Source organism: Hibiscus syriacus, unplaced genomic scaffold (assembly GCF_006381635.1).
Source record: "Hibiscus syriacus cultivar Baekdansim isolate YM2019G1 unplaced genomic scaffold, ASM638163v2 tig00110220_pilon, whole genome shotgun sequence".
Classification (NCBI taxonomy): Eukaryota; Viridiplantae; Streptophyta; class Magnoliopsida; order Malvales; family Malvaceae; genus Hibiscus; species Hibiscus syriacus.
The window spans coordinates 838,198-854,093 of NW_024062634.1; the positions used below are offsets into that span (position 1 = coordinate 838,198).

A 15,896-nucleotide genomic window follows, 5' to 3' on the forward strand; every position below is an offset into this window, starting at 1 on the left:
GTATCTCCGTTACTTTGAGAAAATGATTAAAATTTTAACTTAATGTGCTAAGAAAAAAATAAAAATAAATAAATAATTTGCTTACTCATTATTTTTAAAAGAAGAAAATTAAAATTTTGGACTCCTATTCTTAAATTTATGGATTCGTGAATGATATGTATGTATGCATGTAGGTTCCTTCAAACATAGTAGGAGCTAGGGATGAGCATGGGACCCGAACCCGAAGGGTTCCAACCCGACCTAATCCAATCGGATCGGGTCGAGTTTTTTAAAGGTGATGTTTGGGTCGGTCGGATTCGGCTTTAGGGTGAAAAATACCCGACCCAACCTGACCCGAAAAAATATAATTTTACCTTATATATTTAAGAATAATTACAATAATACCATTATATATATTATTTTTTAATTAAATCAATGTTTTTATTGAATAAAAATAATATTTTTTATTATTTCGAATCGAGTCAGATCGAATTCGAATTTTATCTTAAAAACTCGAAACGAGTCGGGTGAAGGATGTAAAATTTTTAGATCAGATCAAATTAACCAAAACTTGACCCAAACTTAACCTATGCTCCTCCCTAATAGGAGAGAAATTAAAATCAAATTTTAAATATATTTTAAAAGAATAGAATCAATCCACCTCGAAGATCAGAGAATTGTCAAAGTAATATCATATATTTGTGGGTGACAATGTGACACGGCATACTACTTTATACAAATATTTTTTTTGCATTTTTGTTCTGGGATTCTTATCCTTACCCTTAGGGGGTGTTTGGTTCAAGGAATGTGAGATTCCCATGGGATGGGAATCCCACATTCCCATGTTTGGTTGGCTGGGAATCTCATTCCCGGTAATGTTTTATTACCAATAGTAGATTTTTTGGGGTATATTACCGGGAATGTCATTACCTCCCTTCCCTTAGGTATTGTAACATTACCGGCGTTTTGGACTAAAATGCCCTTAAATTTTTATTTTTTTTCAAAAATATCCTTCTTCTGTCATTGAATAATAAAAATTCTACGAAGGTCAAATTACAAATTTATCCTTAAATTATTTTAGATTTACAAAAAAAGTCTATAATTAAAATTTTATATGAAGTTTAGGGGTTAAATTTTTTTTACCCTTTCATTAAACATTTTTTATATTTTTAATTTTGTAAAAAAATTATATAAATATTATGAATTTAATTTTTTAAAGAAAATATATAAATATTTTACAATTTGTAATATTATACAAATATATAATAAGGACAATTTGGTCAAATATACATTCCAATAATCTTTTATTCCTTTGACCAAACACGGTAATCTTACATTCCTGCTAAACCAACCAAACACAAAATACAACATTCCCAGTAATCCTATTCCCTGGTAATCTTTTATTCCCACTGGTAATCTTACATTCCGTGAACCAAACGCACCCTTAAGGGCGTTAGGATCAAGAAATGTGAGATTTTTATGGGAATGAAATTCACATTTTCATGTTTGGTTGGTCGGGAACCTCATTTCCGATAATATTTTATTATCAATAGTAGCTTTTTTTGGGTATATTACATTCATTTCCTTAGGTATTATTGGATTATCGGTATTTTGGACTAAAATGTCCTTAAATTTTTTTCTTTAAAAAATATCATTCTTTAAAAAATATCATTCTTATGTCATTGAATAATAAAAATTCTACGAAGATTAAATTATAAATTTATCCTTAAACTATTTTAAATTTAAAAAAAAATCTATAATTAAAATTTTATATAAAGTTCAGGGGTTAAAATAAATTTTACCATTTAATTAAATATTTTTTATATTTTCAATTTTGTATATATATATATATATAATTTATGAATTTAAATTTTTTAAAAAATATATATAAATATTTTTTAATTTGTTAAAAAATAAATTTATAATAAGAACAATTTGATTAAATATACATTTCAATAATTTGCTTATAACTAGGCGTAGGGTCTTGTTGGCAGCTATGTAATTCTGCTTTGTTTGGCTCAGTATCGTAGTAGTGCTATTGATTAGAGAGTATATTTTGCTAAAGTACATCTTCATTTTAAGCTTGGTCTGTGCTGGATATATGGGGTGTGTTTACTGTCATGATATTCATTAATTGTGTTATTTTCCGGCCTGCTATTTGTATTCATTCCCTTATAGGGTGCATTTTTTTTTTCTTTCGATTAGGTTTAGGGAGGTTTTTTAATGAGACCCTTGAAGTATTTATTTTGTAATTTCATTAATACAAAGTATCATTTTAAAAAAAAATATTCTAATAATCTTTTATTCCTTTAACCAAATACGGTAATCTTACATTCCTGCTAAATCAACCAAACACAAAATACAACATTCCCATTAATCATATTCCCTGGTAATCTTACATTCCCACTGGTAATCTTATTAGGAATGACGACGTAGATAGGTGATTATTGATCGATAACAACAATTAAAGGAATGAATGATTTTACGTCCAAAAATATAAAATGAATGATCATTTTGTTATGTCGTTAACGATTCAACTGTTTAATATTTTAATTAAACCTGAAATCAAAATCATACCTTGAAACGTTTTAAAGTTGAACATCAAACCGCTATGAAATCTGATGTTTAAAGGTGCAATTTACCCTAAAGAAAAACAAGAATTAAACATGAAGTTTCAAAATATCTAGAACTTCAAAGATTCCTCAGAATTGAAAATGATGGTGCTGAGAATTTCTAGAGATTCAACGGCTTAATTAGGCAGGTGCTGAGCAAGAAGGAAACACAACAGCTTAGGCAAACTTCGGGGATATATTCCGTACGACAGTCTAATATACTGCTAAGGAAAGATGTTATCGAAAATATTATTGATTTTTTAATATTTCTAGTGACGTGCTAACTAAAACATTATTTTTTCTACCGGAAATATTAATATTGGACGCTACTTAAAATATTATTTTTTACAAGTTTTTCTATCAGAAATTAGATAACGAAATTAATATTTTCGGTAAAAAAAATAATATTTTAGATAATATTTTACCGAAAATATTAAAAAACAATAATATTTTTGGTAACACATTTTTTTAACTGTATATTAAGTTGTTGTTCGGCAGAACTATCTACTTCGTTTTTTGTCTGCTTCAACTTATCAAAAACCAAAACGAATTGATTTTTAAAATTTAAATTACGTCGTAAGACATACGTTATCAATAATTAAAAAATATAAATATATATTATTTTATATTAATAAGAAATGCTTTCAGTTACTTCTGTATTTATAAACATGTGTTTTACTGTAACTCGAGATTGCTTTATGGAAATAATAAAATTTACCGATATAAATATGTAATGCTAAAAAAAGTCTAGTAATTATGTCGTACGATAGTCTTAATATACGGTTAAGAAAAGGAATTTATTAGGGTAATTCTATCGTACGACAACCTTAATATACGACTAATAAAATGTGCTATCAGAAATGTTAATATTTTTTTAATATTTTGGGTAAAAAATTATCTAAAACACTATTATTTTTACCTAAAACATTAATGTTTTTTAACATTTCTGGTAAAGTGTCCAATATTAATATTTCCGGTAGAAAAAATAATATTTTAGGTAATGTTTTACCGTATATGTTAAACATTTCTGGTAAAATGTCCAATAATAATATTTTCGGTAAAAATAATAATGTTTTAGATAATTTTTTACAGGAAATGTTAAAAAAATAATTTGGTAGCACATTTCCTTAGCCATATATTAGGTTGCCGCACGTGAGACTCCCCCGGGCTCGAGTAATTCTGTCATACGACATCCTTAATATACGGCTAAGGAAAGACGCTACCAGAAATGTTATTATTTTTTTAATATTTTTGGTAAAAAAATTACCTACAACATTATTATTTTTACCAAAAACATTAACGTTTTTATCATTTCTGGTAAAGTATTCAATATTAATATTTTCGGTAGAAAAAATAATATTTTAGATAACGTTTTATCGAATTCTTTATTTTTATAGGTTGTCACATTCTTCTAGATGTTCGTTACAACAATATTTTATTCTACTACATAAAATCTTAGAATTTTGTTTATTATAAATTCTGTACTGATATCTTTTATTATAATTTAAAATTTTTCTTAAATTCCAACTCAAACTCCTGACCTTATCTTCACTTACCATAAAACCCATTATCTAATTTAACTGATTTTTCTTTTAAAAATAAAATAAATAATGAAGGAAGAGGAAAACAGATGACTGCTTCTGTAGGTCCAACAGAAAACAATGGTGTACTCCGCAGGCCGCAGCTGTTTCTTAGTTTTCACCCACTGAAAAAAGTTAAGAAAAGGCCACGTGTACTTCCTTCTCCTCCTCTATAAATATTAATCTTTCTTCCTTCTCTTCAATTCCCCATTAAAATCATCTCATCAAGATCCTAAATTTACACGAAGGAAACAAGAAAGCAAGCTTGGAAATTCAGTTTTTTTATCAAAGAGTTGAAACCCTGTTTTCTTCTCGGTCTGTTTCGGCTTCCTCTTTACCGGTAAGTTCTATCTCTATCTATGTCTCAAGTTCTATCCTTTTTCCCCTTTTGGGGTGGATTTGTTTGACCTTGTTTTGGTGGTTTGGGGTGATTTTTCATCTGTGTGCATAATGGTAGAGGATGGATTCTTCCTTTCCAGTTTGGGTTCCTGATTCTTGAATTTATTGAATATTTTGGAGATAAATTTATTCTTGGAAGAAGAAGAAGAAGAAGAGGGAAGGAATGGGAATAGAGAGGAAAGCGATTTGGTTTATTATAGCTTAGAATGTTTTATGCTATCTATTTGATTTCTGGAATTTAAAATAAGAAATCATGCAGTATCTAGTATGATTTTGTGTTACGATGAATTTTCGAAAACATTTGAAATGATCCTGTCTTTATTATTTGATATGGGTTCTAATCTGTTTGCATCTTCCAGAATGGCTATGGAACCAAACTTCTTTGAGTCTTATGGAGATGTTTCACTCAAGCACAAATGGAATTCTATACCAGAACCAACAGAAGACCTCGAAAAAGATTCGGGCTGCTTCGATTGCAGCATTTGCTTCGAGTCTGCAAAAGACCCTGTAGTCACCCTCTGTGGTCACTTGTACTGCTGGCCATGCATTTACAAGTGGCTTAACGTCCGAGCTTCTTCCCTCGATTCAGGTCCGCAACAGAAGAGCTGTCCCGTGTGCAAGGCGACCATCTCTTCCGGTTCACTGGTTCCCCTCTACAGTCACGGCACATCTTCGCAGTCGCATTCCAAGGATCCCCATCCAGATATGGTCATTCCCCAAAGACCACCTCCTCCTACATCGAACATCACGACCACTTCTTTGCATCTAAATCACCAGCAATACTTACCTCAACCTCACGGAGGATACGAGACCTCGGCATCGTCCGACCTCGGCGGTATACCTACGACGAATCCGTTCCATCCGACGATCGGAATGTTGGGAGAAATGGTGTGTGCTAGAATGTTCGGGAGCTCAAACACAAGCATGCTTGCTTATCCAAACCAGGCTCCTTACCATTTTCCAAGGAACAATAGTCATAGGATGAGAAGGCAAGAGGTCAAGGTTGAAAAATCTCTTAGTAGAGTATCCATGTTTCTTCTTTGTTGCATCATTCTTTGTCTTCTATTGTTTTGAGAAGGATTGAACTTTAGCTTGTATAGTCGCAAAAAGATGAAAAGAAGAAGAAGAAATTATTGGAAAATTTATGAGGAATTCACTTGCCATTGTTCTATCTTTTCATGCATAATAGCATTTTCCATGGTGGAAAAAGAGTTATCCAATTTAAGACCATTTCCTACAGTTGAGCTGACCCCTTCAGCACGAAACAAAGTCTTTATTTCACTTGACATACAATATTTATTACTAATAATGTTTCCCTTTACATACACACCAGCAATGACCTACCTCGATTTAATTTTTGTTTAATCTTTTATTAGGGAGAGGGATTGCTTAAGATGCAAGATGAGTGTCATTCGGGACTTTATTTTCTAGAAAACGGTTTGATTCCTCAACCTAATTAGGAGTAGGGATGGGCATGAGACTCGAACCGACGGGTTCCGACCCAACCCGTAGAGTCGTTTTTTTTATAAAAAAATCGGGTTCGGGTCGGGTTTAGGGTGAAAAATATCCGACCCGAAAAAATATATAATTTTACATTATATATTTTAGGAATAATGACAATAATACCCCTTTATATATATTTTTTTTTCAATTAAGTCACTGTTTTTATTGAATAAAAATAATATTTTTATTATTTCGAGTCGGGTCGGGTTGGGTTTTTAAATTACATATCGGGTCGGGTGGAATATTGTTTTGGTCGGGTCGGATCTCGAGTGGAGGATTTTTTATTCTCGGATCGAGTCGGGTAGACAAAAAATTCGACCCAACCCATATCCATCCCTAATTAGGAGTATCCCAAGTAAGACTTACCATATCTATGTGTGTTATGTTCACTAATAATATAAAAAATTACTGGCGCATAATAAAAAAGAACAAGAAATTCTGACACATGGCGTGATGAAACACATAAATAAATCTGCTTAGAACCATTTCTTATATGTTTTTAAGTAAAATCGAGAATCATTAAGCACAAGCAAAATACGCGGGAACACCTTTGGGAGTATAAAAACAACAACAACAACAAAATCTTATTCTTATATATAATGAGGTAAGGGGAGGTAAGATAGTAAGTTATCCCCAACTCCAGATTAAGAATAATTTCCGTGAAAAAGACCTTTGGAGTATAAAAAAATGCTACTAAAAAACATCGTTATATTAAGTTGGAGAAATATATTATAATAAAGTTACCCAAATGTCAAAATAGAAGATTTGCACGTACCCTATATAATTGAAATCAGTGTGAAAACATGACTATGAACATGAAGCCTACAGATTTGATTCCTATTGTGAAAATATTTTAGCCGGTGATAATGTCATTTGTCAAGTTGATCTGTTGACCCCAAATTTCTTCCCTTTTAACCCATGAAGTGATGCTTTCACCAAACATCTACGCATTTTAAGTTGAAAGTTGAGCACTAATATATAACATTAAGGCTTTAGTTTGAATTTTGCTAATTTGAAAAGCAAAACAGTGTCATTTAGGTTAAAAATGACAACCAAAGATGATTGATGGATGATGAAAAGGATTGTGCACCAATGAAAATGAAAAAAATTAAATTATTAGATCGATTGAAAGATTTCAGAACGTGACATTTTGGTGATGCATTCATTGTTTGAGTGATTTAAATGTACATAATTTAAAAGTTTAATGACCGAATAATATTTTTTATAATTGGATGAACGAAAAAGAAACACAGTAAAAGTTAAGTGGGTAAACTGGTGGTTTACCCTTTTAGTTATGGGATTAACCTAATCATGGAATGACGAGTGTACCTTCAAAACGCCGTGAAGCTTAAAGCGAAAACAGAGCAACCAACTGAACTACCAAACTTTAAGTGATAATTGCAACAAAAACTATAATTTTTCAAAAAAAAAAAAAAAAAAAACTCAGATGGAAGTTCCAATCAAATGTTGTCTTCAAAGATTTTGATCAAACCCGTGCTTTTGATCCTCAAATTAAAACCCACTTCTGCTTTCAACTTTGTCAAATGGACCCAAAGTTTCTCGAACTCTCCCCATGCCTTACCCTCCTCCTCTGCCCTCATTCACCTCCTGCCCCGCCATGGAGTGTTTGGTGTCGCGGCCCAGGTGTTCGATGAAATGGTAAATCATTCTGGTGCAAATATCGATGTTCTTGAAGTTTTTAGTGAAGGTTTTAGCGATTTTGGCTCGAACCCAGATGTCGTTTTTCGATTTTTGTTTGAAAACTACGGTGAGAAAGAGATGGTGGTGGTGGATATGGCTTTTCACGTGTTCATGAAAATGGCTAAAGAGGGTCTTTGCATCTCGAACAATTTGGTTCATAGGGTGTAGGAGTCTTTGCTTAATGCGAATTGTGTCGATGTAATTGTTAAGAACAATGGCGAGTTTTGTAGATTTCTTAGAAGACGAGGTTATTGTGCTTATGGGATTGTGATGGAAGGGTTTTTGAAGGGGGTTGGGAAGGCCTAGACTTTTCATTTGAGGACGGTTTCGAGTGGTTTAGAGATTGACATTGTTGCTTGTAACAAGATTTTGAAGGGTCTAGCTGCAAATAAGGAAATAGGAACTGATACCAAGTTGTTTGATATGATACAGCATTTGAGCTTTACAAAGTTATGATACAGAGGAATGTAGTACCAGATTTAATTCTGTATTCTTCCTTATTGATGGTTATTTCAAGGAAGGGAGATTGGATGAGGGGGAGAAGCTTCTCTCCGACGCTTTAGATCGAGGTGTCAATTTGGATGTAGTTGTTTTCAGCTTGGTTATGGACGCGTTTGGGGAGGTAGGGAACTTGGAAAGAGTGGTTCAGCTTTATAAGAGAATGTTGGAGGAAGGTTTATCACCTAACATGGTGAGTTACAGCATCCTCATAAGTGGATTGTGTGGAAATGGTAGGATTCTCAAAGCTTGTGGCATTTTCGGTCAAATTATCAAGAGGGGCTTTGAGCCATCTCTCATAACCTATACAAGCCTCATCGATGGCTTTTGCAAGATGGGAAATTTGAAGGATGGTTTTCATCTATTTGATGATATGGTGGAGAAGGTCCATCAACCGGATGTCGTTTATAATGTGTTGTTAGATGGCCTCTGCAAAGAAGGGATGATTAGAACTGCTCTCATGTTCTTCTTTAACCATGTAAGCAGGGGTCTAAAACTGAATATCTTCATTTTTAATTCCTTGATGGATGGTTCTTGTAGGTTGAAACAGTTAAGGAATTCCCTGAAGGTATACATGTTAATGGGAATGTATAGCATACAACCAGATATAGTGACCTACACTTTGCTTGTTAGAGGTGCTACTAAGCAAGGAAAATTGGATGATGGTCGGTTAATTTTTTTCCAAATGCTGAAGAGGGGTTTTCTTGGAGACGCTACAATGTACTGTAACCTCATGGATGGATTCTGCAAATATAAAATTCCAACTACTGGATTGCAGATATTTATAGTGATGCAAAGGAATGGAGTAGCAGCTGATATTGCTGTATATAATGTTCTCCTCAATATGCTTCTCAAGGAATGTTATTTGGCAGAGGCGTCACCGCTGTTCTAGCAACTTTTAAGAAAGGGCCAAAACCCGATATTATAACATACAACACGATGATATGTGGTTACTTCTCATTGCGAAGATTGGATACCGCTGTTAGCCTTTTTAAACAGCTGACCTCTCCCTCACTAAGACCCAATTCAATTACTTTTACTATATTGATTGATTGCTTTCTGCAAGGAGGGTAGAATGGATGAAGCTATGCTGATGTTTTCCAAAATGTCGGAGAAGGGTCCTGAACCCAATGTGGTAACATACGGTTGTCTAATTGACGGCAACTTCAAATCACAGGACATGAGGACTGCCTCTGAGCTTCACGAAGAGATGCTCGAAAACAAAATCTCTCTGAATAATGTTAGTTATAGCATACTCATTGATGGCCTTTGCAAGCAAGGATTAATGTTGGAAGCATCATTCGCATTCCGATGTGCTCTAGATAGACATTTACTGCCTGACGTTGTTGCATATTCGATTCTGATCCGTGGTTATTGCAAAGTGGGTAGATTAGTTGAGGCCAAGTTGTTATGCGAACAAATGGTCATAGACGGAATAGAGCCGGATGATCTGTTAGAGCGAACTCTCATGGAATATAATCTCTAGCATAGCATGGAAATGAGTCATGTACAGAGATCGTGTAGCCCGATTTGTGCTCATGGATGACTGATTATTCCTTCCCTCCATCTTGCTAGGTAAAATTCCTACTCTTTTACATGTTTTAAATTAAATTATAAAGTCAATGATTAATAAATTATTACATATGGTTCTCATTATCATTTCAACATCTGGTTTCTCCATGGATAAATCTTTTAAAACGTTGTATAAATTTGATAGCCATTACCACAAGGTTTTGGTGTGAGCAATATATATAACCATATTATGTGCAAAACCAGCATCTGCACTAGGTTATGGCTGTAGTGCTCTAAATTATTTAACCTTTTTAGTTGGAAGGATCCCCCATTTTCTTATTTTCCTTTGCGAAACTCAGTTTTTTTGGGTCGATTACATCAACTCGAATCGATATTATTCTGTCATTCTCTTCTTCGTTCCATTTAATCGATTCCTTCTCTAGCTGTTTCATAATCTGCAAAAATAACATTTTTCAAGCATTAACTCATAAAAAATATATATAGAAAATTGCTTTCATAATCTATGAAAGAACATTTTTAAGCGTTTAACTTATAAAACAAATAAATCATTTGCATTATCTATATGATTATTAAACTCAAGTTAGCTTGCAATGCATAAGATTTCAGAAATTGCTTAACCATGTCAAGAGTTCAGTTGAGATGCTTAACACAATCATACAAGTTAAGCCTTCTTTTGAGAAACTAATAGAAAGACTGGGACACTTGTTTTGGAGTTCAAAAATATATTCTAACTTCAATAAATAATAGTTTGAAACAAGCAGTCGTACCAATCGTCTTCGAGCTTCCGTTTTAGTATCTTCTTCCATGGTTCCCACTATAATCCTTAAATACTGAATAGCTGTGTCAAGATGAGTAAATAAGGAGTTATGGTAGTTTACTAGTGAAATACAAAGTACTGTGTCATGACCTCAAGATGAGTAAATAAAAGTTATTGTAGTTTACTAGTAAAATGCAAAGATTTAAGGATAGAAGAGAGTGGTAGCTTACTAGGGATGCCGGAAACAGAAGCTAAATGGATTTGGAGAAGATTACGAGCTTCCTTGGGTTTGAAGTTATGCAAATCAAGAGACATAATTTCATCATCTGCGCAACTGAATTCAAACTTTGTGACACCATTTTCAAAATCACTAATCACACGTTTCATTTTAAAAATCACTCAATAGAAGCATTGACAGTGTAATTCTACAAAATAGGCTGAATGCAGAGCAAGTTCTTGAGATGTTTCAAAAGAAAAGGAATCGTGAAACTTATTAGATGGCCTCACCATATATCTTTAAAACTAAAGCAACCTAATGATCATTATTTACCAACTTTAGACTTGCATTTCTAAAACTAGTTCAATGAAAAGTTTGTAGAAAAATATTTATCGATTATATCTTACAACTTTTTTCAGATTAAACAACTTACAGCTTTATAGTATTCTTTCATAGTCACCCAATACTCCTTCACAGCTTGACGTAAGTCATCGTAGCTATTCTCATTGTCGTTGTGTCGATCTTCCACTGTAGAAGAAACCAAAAACAAGAAGGTTATGATGATCAGAAAAGTCGTTATAGGAATAGCAGAAATGAAAGAAAATCATAAAATTAGTCTGCAATGTTCAGTGGATTGAAGTGTGTGAATGTCTATCATGCAGCCACGAGAGTAACAACACTATCACAATATGAAAAGCATATATAAAAATCTTTACCATCTTTTGAAACTTTCAGCATTTCTACAACATTTTTTGTAAGGCTTGTATCTTTGTCCTCGAGAGGTTCAGTCACCAATTCACCTAGTGCCTTTGATCTCCTCACCTCACTAACTACACGATTTCTTTTCGTCGCTTCCTCGGATCTTTCAGTAACAGTGAACAAGGCTTCTAAGATTTCTTTCTCTTGAGTGGCTTTGTCTTTGTTTCCTCTTGGAGATCTTTTAGGATTTCTTATCATAGATGCAGTAAGGTGCAAAGAATAACAGTAGCACAATTGAAGATAAGAAACAATCTATGGCAGCCTTCCTCGAAAACATCGTTGTTTCAAAGAATTTAGAAGTCCAACAACAACAACAAAATCAAATTGGAAATATACCTTTGAGAAAAATCTTTGGATTGCGGTTTGCCTTGGATTAAAAAGGATTGGTTCTCCAAACATCTCCCCGTGAACTGTATAAAGAATTGTGGTGAAAAGATGAGTAAAGAAACATGTAACTTTCAGACAGGTAATAAATATTATAAACTGAAGGGATTAAAATGATATATGACACACATAACTGGAAATATTAACACTTGTGCAATTCAATTGTAAAAAGATCCAGTACTATCATCTAAATTTTGAGAAGTTGATAGTGGTTTCTGCTAGAAACCATAAAATTATTATGTACAGAGATGGACTAAACTCGGCCTCACCTTTTCGGCAGTGATACCAATAACATCATCAGATTTCTCTAGAGTTGAAGCTGACATATCGTGCAGTTTGTCCATGCTCTATATGAGCAATAAAACAAATTAAAGTTATCAACTGAGGTTGGGATGATAAATTGATTATAGATCAACAGGAAGATGTTAAAATGAATGCAACATAGAGGCTGTAATAGGAAAACGTTTAATGTTCTTTCTCTTCAAATGACCAACCAACATCGAGAGTTTAAGTTATGATCATCACAAAATCTGATCTCTCAGGAAAAAAGAAAGAAAAGAAAAGAAAAAGTACATGCTATGAACAGATAATCTAAATGCTTGTAAGTTAAAAAAAATATATGTTATCTGATAGAACTGAAACTGAACAAAAAATTCATTAAACGCGTTCAAAATTCAAGCTCAAAGGGCATAAGCACTTCACCTTGTCCACATCAAACCCGCAACAATCTGCAAAACAAACGAATGGCGATTAAGCATATTATGAACTCAAATAGTAGCAACAATAGACATAATATATATTAGTTACAATCTTGTATCCTACTAAAGAGAGAGAATCTTAAACTGACAGCATTGTTTTTTAGGCTAAAAACTATCACTTCCAAGATGGAAAACATAAAGAAACCAAAGGAGGTAGAAAAGGCCTAGGATAAACTCACACAATCAAAGATGTAATAAAATGAACAAATTACTGATATATAAGCATATAAAGAATGAAGAAGAAACTCATGTATAACAAAATCTTGGAATCACAAAATTCCAAGTCAAGGATCACAAAAATGATGATCAGACTAGAAGGGAAAAAAGCTTGGAGCAAAAGGAAGTTTAAAACAAAATCAGATACTGTCCTCTGCCTACATTCAATCCATTTATAATGTCAATGCAGTTATAAGAAAGCAAAGTCTTATAAGATCCAATACGGTCAGAAATGAACCTATGCCTCCATTTAAAGATAGCAATTTGCATGATGAGAACAGTAAACAACTCGAAGACTAAATGAGGTAATGGATTTACCAAGTACTTCTTGAATTACGGATTTGTCAAGTTGAAATCCATCTCCTAGCATCTGAAACAAAAATTTCTCAAGATCACCATTTGTGGTTCCATTTCTAGTTGTCCTATTTGATGGATCTTCTTCACTCCATATCACAGATTCGGGCAATTTCTTTGAATCTATTTCCACCGGTTTGGTAGTATCAGAACAGTCTGTTCTTGATGACCTTGGTTTAACGTAGTTTTTTCCTATCACACCAGCAACACTTCCTGTTGATACAGAACATCGTTTTGACTTATATGCTCCGATATTGAGATTGATAGATGTATTTTCTGAAGATGTTGTACTGGCACCAACAGACTTATTTTCATGCGCATTGGTTGTTTCTCTTGTAGTACTTCCATGGTTTCTTGCATAGAGAATGTCGCCAGTAACATTGACATTCCCTTTTGCTTCGTAATAAGCAGAAGCAATGTCCTCAAGAGAAAACGTCTCACCAAAAGCATCAAGCAGCTCTTTGAGAGCTTCATCTTCATAAACTGAAGCACGGGCAATTCCTTTCATTCTGATATATCCTTCACAAAGAGAGGAAAAGGAAAAGATATCAAAATTTTGATAAACAGATATGATATTGGAAGAAAACAAATATGGTTGGGAAAGAAATACTAAAAAACCGAGCAGAGAACGACTAATTTAGCAGGCCAGCTAAACTTTATAAAAGTGATGATAGACTTGCCAGATTTGCAATTCTATCTCGATACCACCTAATCTGTTTTGTTGTATTGAAATCATTAACAACAATGTAACGGACAACTCGTACCTTACGACTTACGAGGTCGAAACGGCAGTTCATCTCAGTCCGCATTCAGGATCACATGAGAAACACTACTGTGGTCACATGATCCACGACGCAGTTTGAAAGGCAATCTAGCAAATAAGGTAATTGAATTATAAATTATATCAACATTCAAAAGACTAATTTCTTGATGGCCCTACTTAGAGATATTCAAATGAAAACATTCAAATAACAATCAAGTAATCAAGAAAAAAACAAGTATGATTTAGGATCATTCTTTCTGGTGGCAGATGTGATTGTACTAGTAAATGCAGAATTCAAAACCTAGAAGCAATGCAGAACCGTTTTCCCAATGCAGTGCCAAATTGTTCTACAGTTTCTTTTACCCTTTTTTTCTGTTTTATCAACTAAACATGTTTTAAACATGTAAAATCCAAAAATGCAGTAATTCGAATAAGAAAAGAAAAAAGAAATGTACTTTAGTTAATAAAGAAACACTTATTTTACAGAATTCTGATAAAAAAAACTGGACAACACACAAAAGAAAGCAATCGGATTACTTATCTTTTTCTCTCTATCTGTGTTTTTTTTCATTCCTCAATAACCAAACAGATGAATGTCCAACAAATCCAAGTATAATGCAGTAGAAATGATCAACAAATCCACTTCTGCAGAAATGAAAATGTAAAAAAAAAAAAAAAAACCATCAAAAGATTTTCGTTTTTCTATCAGCTATACATGTTGAACGTAGTGATGAGTCGCATTGTATTTCTGGAAGAATTGACATCATGAAACTCAAACATAAACATAAAAATGACATCAGAAAATATAATTTGCATGAAGAAGTGACAAGGCCAGAGTCCCAATTTTACAAAGAGGATTAATAGTAAAGATTAAATAAATGCATGAATGAGGTTACCTGAAGTAAATTTCGCATTCTTTGTTTTCACTTCTTAGGTTAAGCTCAGCGTCTTCAAGGAGTTAAAATCAGACGAAAAGGGTAAAAATCAAAGGGCTAATTGTTAAATAGCCTGATAATGCTCTCAATAGAAATTATATCATGAATTATTCTCACTAGATTATGAGGAGTGAATATTTGATCGAGTTGAGTCGAAAAGATTTACATTACTCTCGTTGATCAGTCTGATTTTATAACTTAAACTTTTGAAATTTTTTCGAGCCGAATTGAGTTGTTCGAATTATATAAAAATTTATTTGCAATTATTTATAATATTAGGGTATGAACTTATTTCGATTTATCGACTTTCTCTAATCATATAAGATATACACACATATATATATATATATATATATATGTGTGTTTTCATATTATTTTCACGTTGTAATATTATTTAATAAGTCAAATACAATCTAAAATTATAAAATATATTTATAATATTATCTTTTGAAGAGGATGTCCTAAAAGAAGAGTCAAAAGACCAAATTAAACAAAAACACAAAGTTAATAGATTAAACTGAAAAAAAAAAAAGAGTAAAGTTAATAGGTATTGTATAATGGTATAAGAGCATGTGCTTCAAATTTGATTAAAAATGAACTTAAAATGAAGGATTAAATGAAGAAAAGAGAAAATCATGTAAAGTTAAAGGATTAAATTTAAAAATAAAAATATTATAATAAAAAATGAAGGTACGTACATAATTATTTTAAAATGGTTTAGTAGCATTTGATTCAAATTTAATAAAAAAATAGATTTAAAATGAACAAATAATTGAAGAAATAAAGAAATCATGCAAATTTGAGGGATTAAATTGAAAAATTAAAACTGTTAGGGATTAAATTGAAAGATTAAAACTTATTCTATCAAAAATAGAAATTGAAATAGGTAAAAATGGTTTAGGAGCATGTGGTTTAAATTTGATAAAAATAAACTTAAAATAAACGAGA

General features: G+C 32.5%; 2 protein-coding genes and 1 pseudogene across 2 annotated transcripts; 2 read left to right on the forward strand and 1 right to left on the reverse strand.

Annotated features, from left to right (window-relative positions):
- The first annotated feature begins 4,356 nt into the window (after nt 1–4,356).
- Nucleotides 4,357–5,722, forward strand: LOC120114105 (E3 ubiquitin-protein ligase RMA3-like). The gene is made up of 2 exons (XM_039135108.1): nt 4,357–4,511; nt 4,930–5,722. Exon 2 carries the CDS (start codon nt 4,931–4,933, stop codon nt 5,642–5,644), a length of 714 nt encoding a protein of 237 aa, XP_038991039.1. The 5' UTR covers nt 4,357–4,511; nt 4,930; the 3' UTR covers nt 5,645–5,722.
- Nucleotides 5,723–7,449: 1,727 nt separating this feature from the next.
- LOC120114107 lies at nt 7,450–9,845 on the forward strand (annotated as a pseudogene).
- A 250-nt stretch (nt 9,846–10,095) lies between these two features.
- On the reverse strand, nt 10,096–14,059 carry LOC120114092 (putative nuclear RNA export factor SDE5). Its single transcript, XM_039135103.1, has 10 exons — nt 13,927–14,059; nt 13,215–13,769; nt 12,625–12,650; nt 12,192–12,269; nt 11,878–11,948; nt 11,496–11,755; nt 11,213–11,340; nt 10,793–10,907; nt 10,573–10,643; nt 10,096–10,239 (listed from the first exon to the last, which is right to left on the reverse strand). Exons 1-10 carry the CDS (start codon nt 14,057–14,059, stop codon nt 10,096–10,098), a joined length of 1,581 nt encoding a protein of 526 aa, XP_038991034.1.
- Nucleotides 14,060–15,896: the final 1,837 nt, after the last annotated feature.

Bases quoted from the DNA above. Each gene is read 5' to 3' on its own strand.
- LOC120114105 (XM_039135108.1), top strand. From the start codon at position 4,931: ATGGCTATGGAACCAAACTTCTTTGAGTCTTATGGAGATGTTTCACTC.
- LOC120114092 (XM_039135103.1), bottom strand. From the start codon at position 14,059: ATGCGGACTGAGATGAACTGCCGTTTCGACCTCGTAAGTCGTAAGGTA. The intron at 11,756-11,877 runs AAGGTATATTTC...CTACTGTTATTC, and splicing joins CAATCCAAAGATTTTTCTCA to TTTGCACCTTACTGCATCTA. The intron at 10,644-10,792 runs GTAAGCTACCAC...ATCTTGACACAG, and splicing joins TTCTGTTTCCGGCATCCCTA to CTATTCAGTATTTAAGGATT.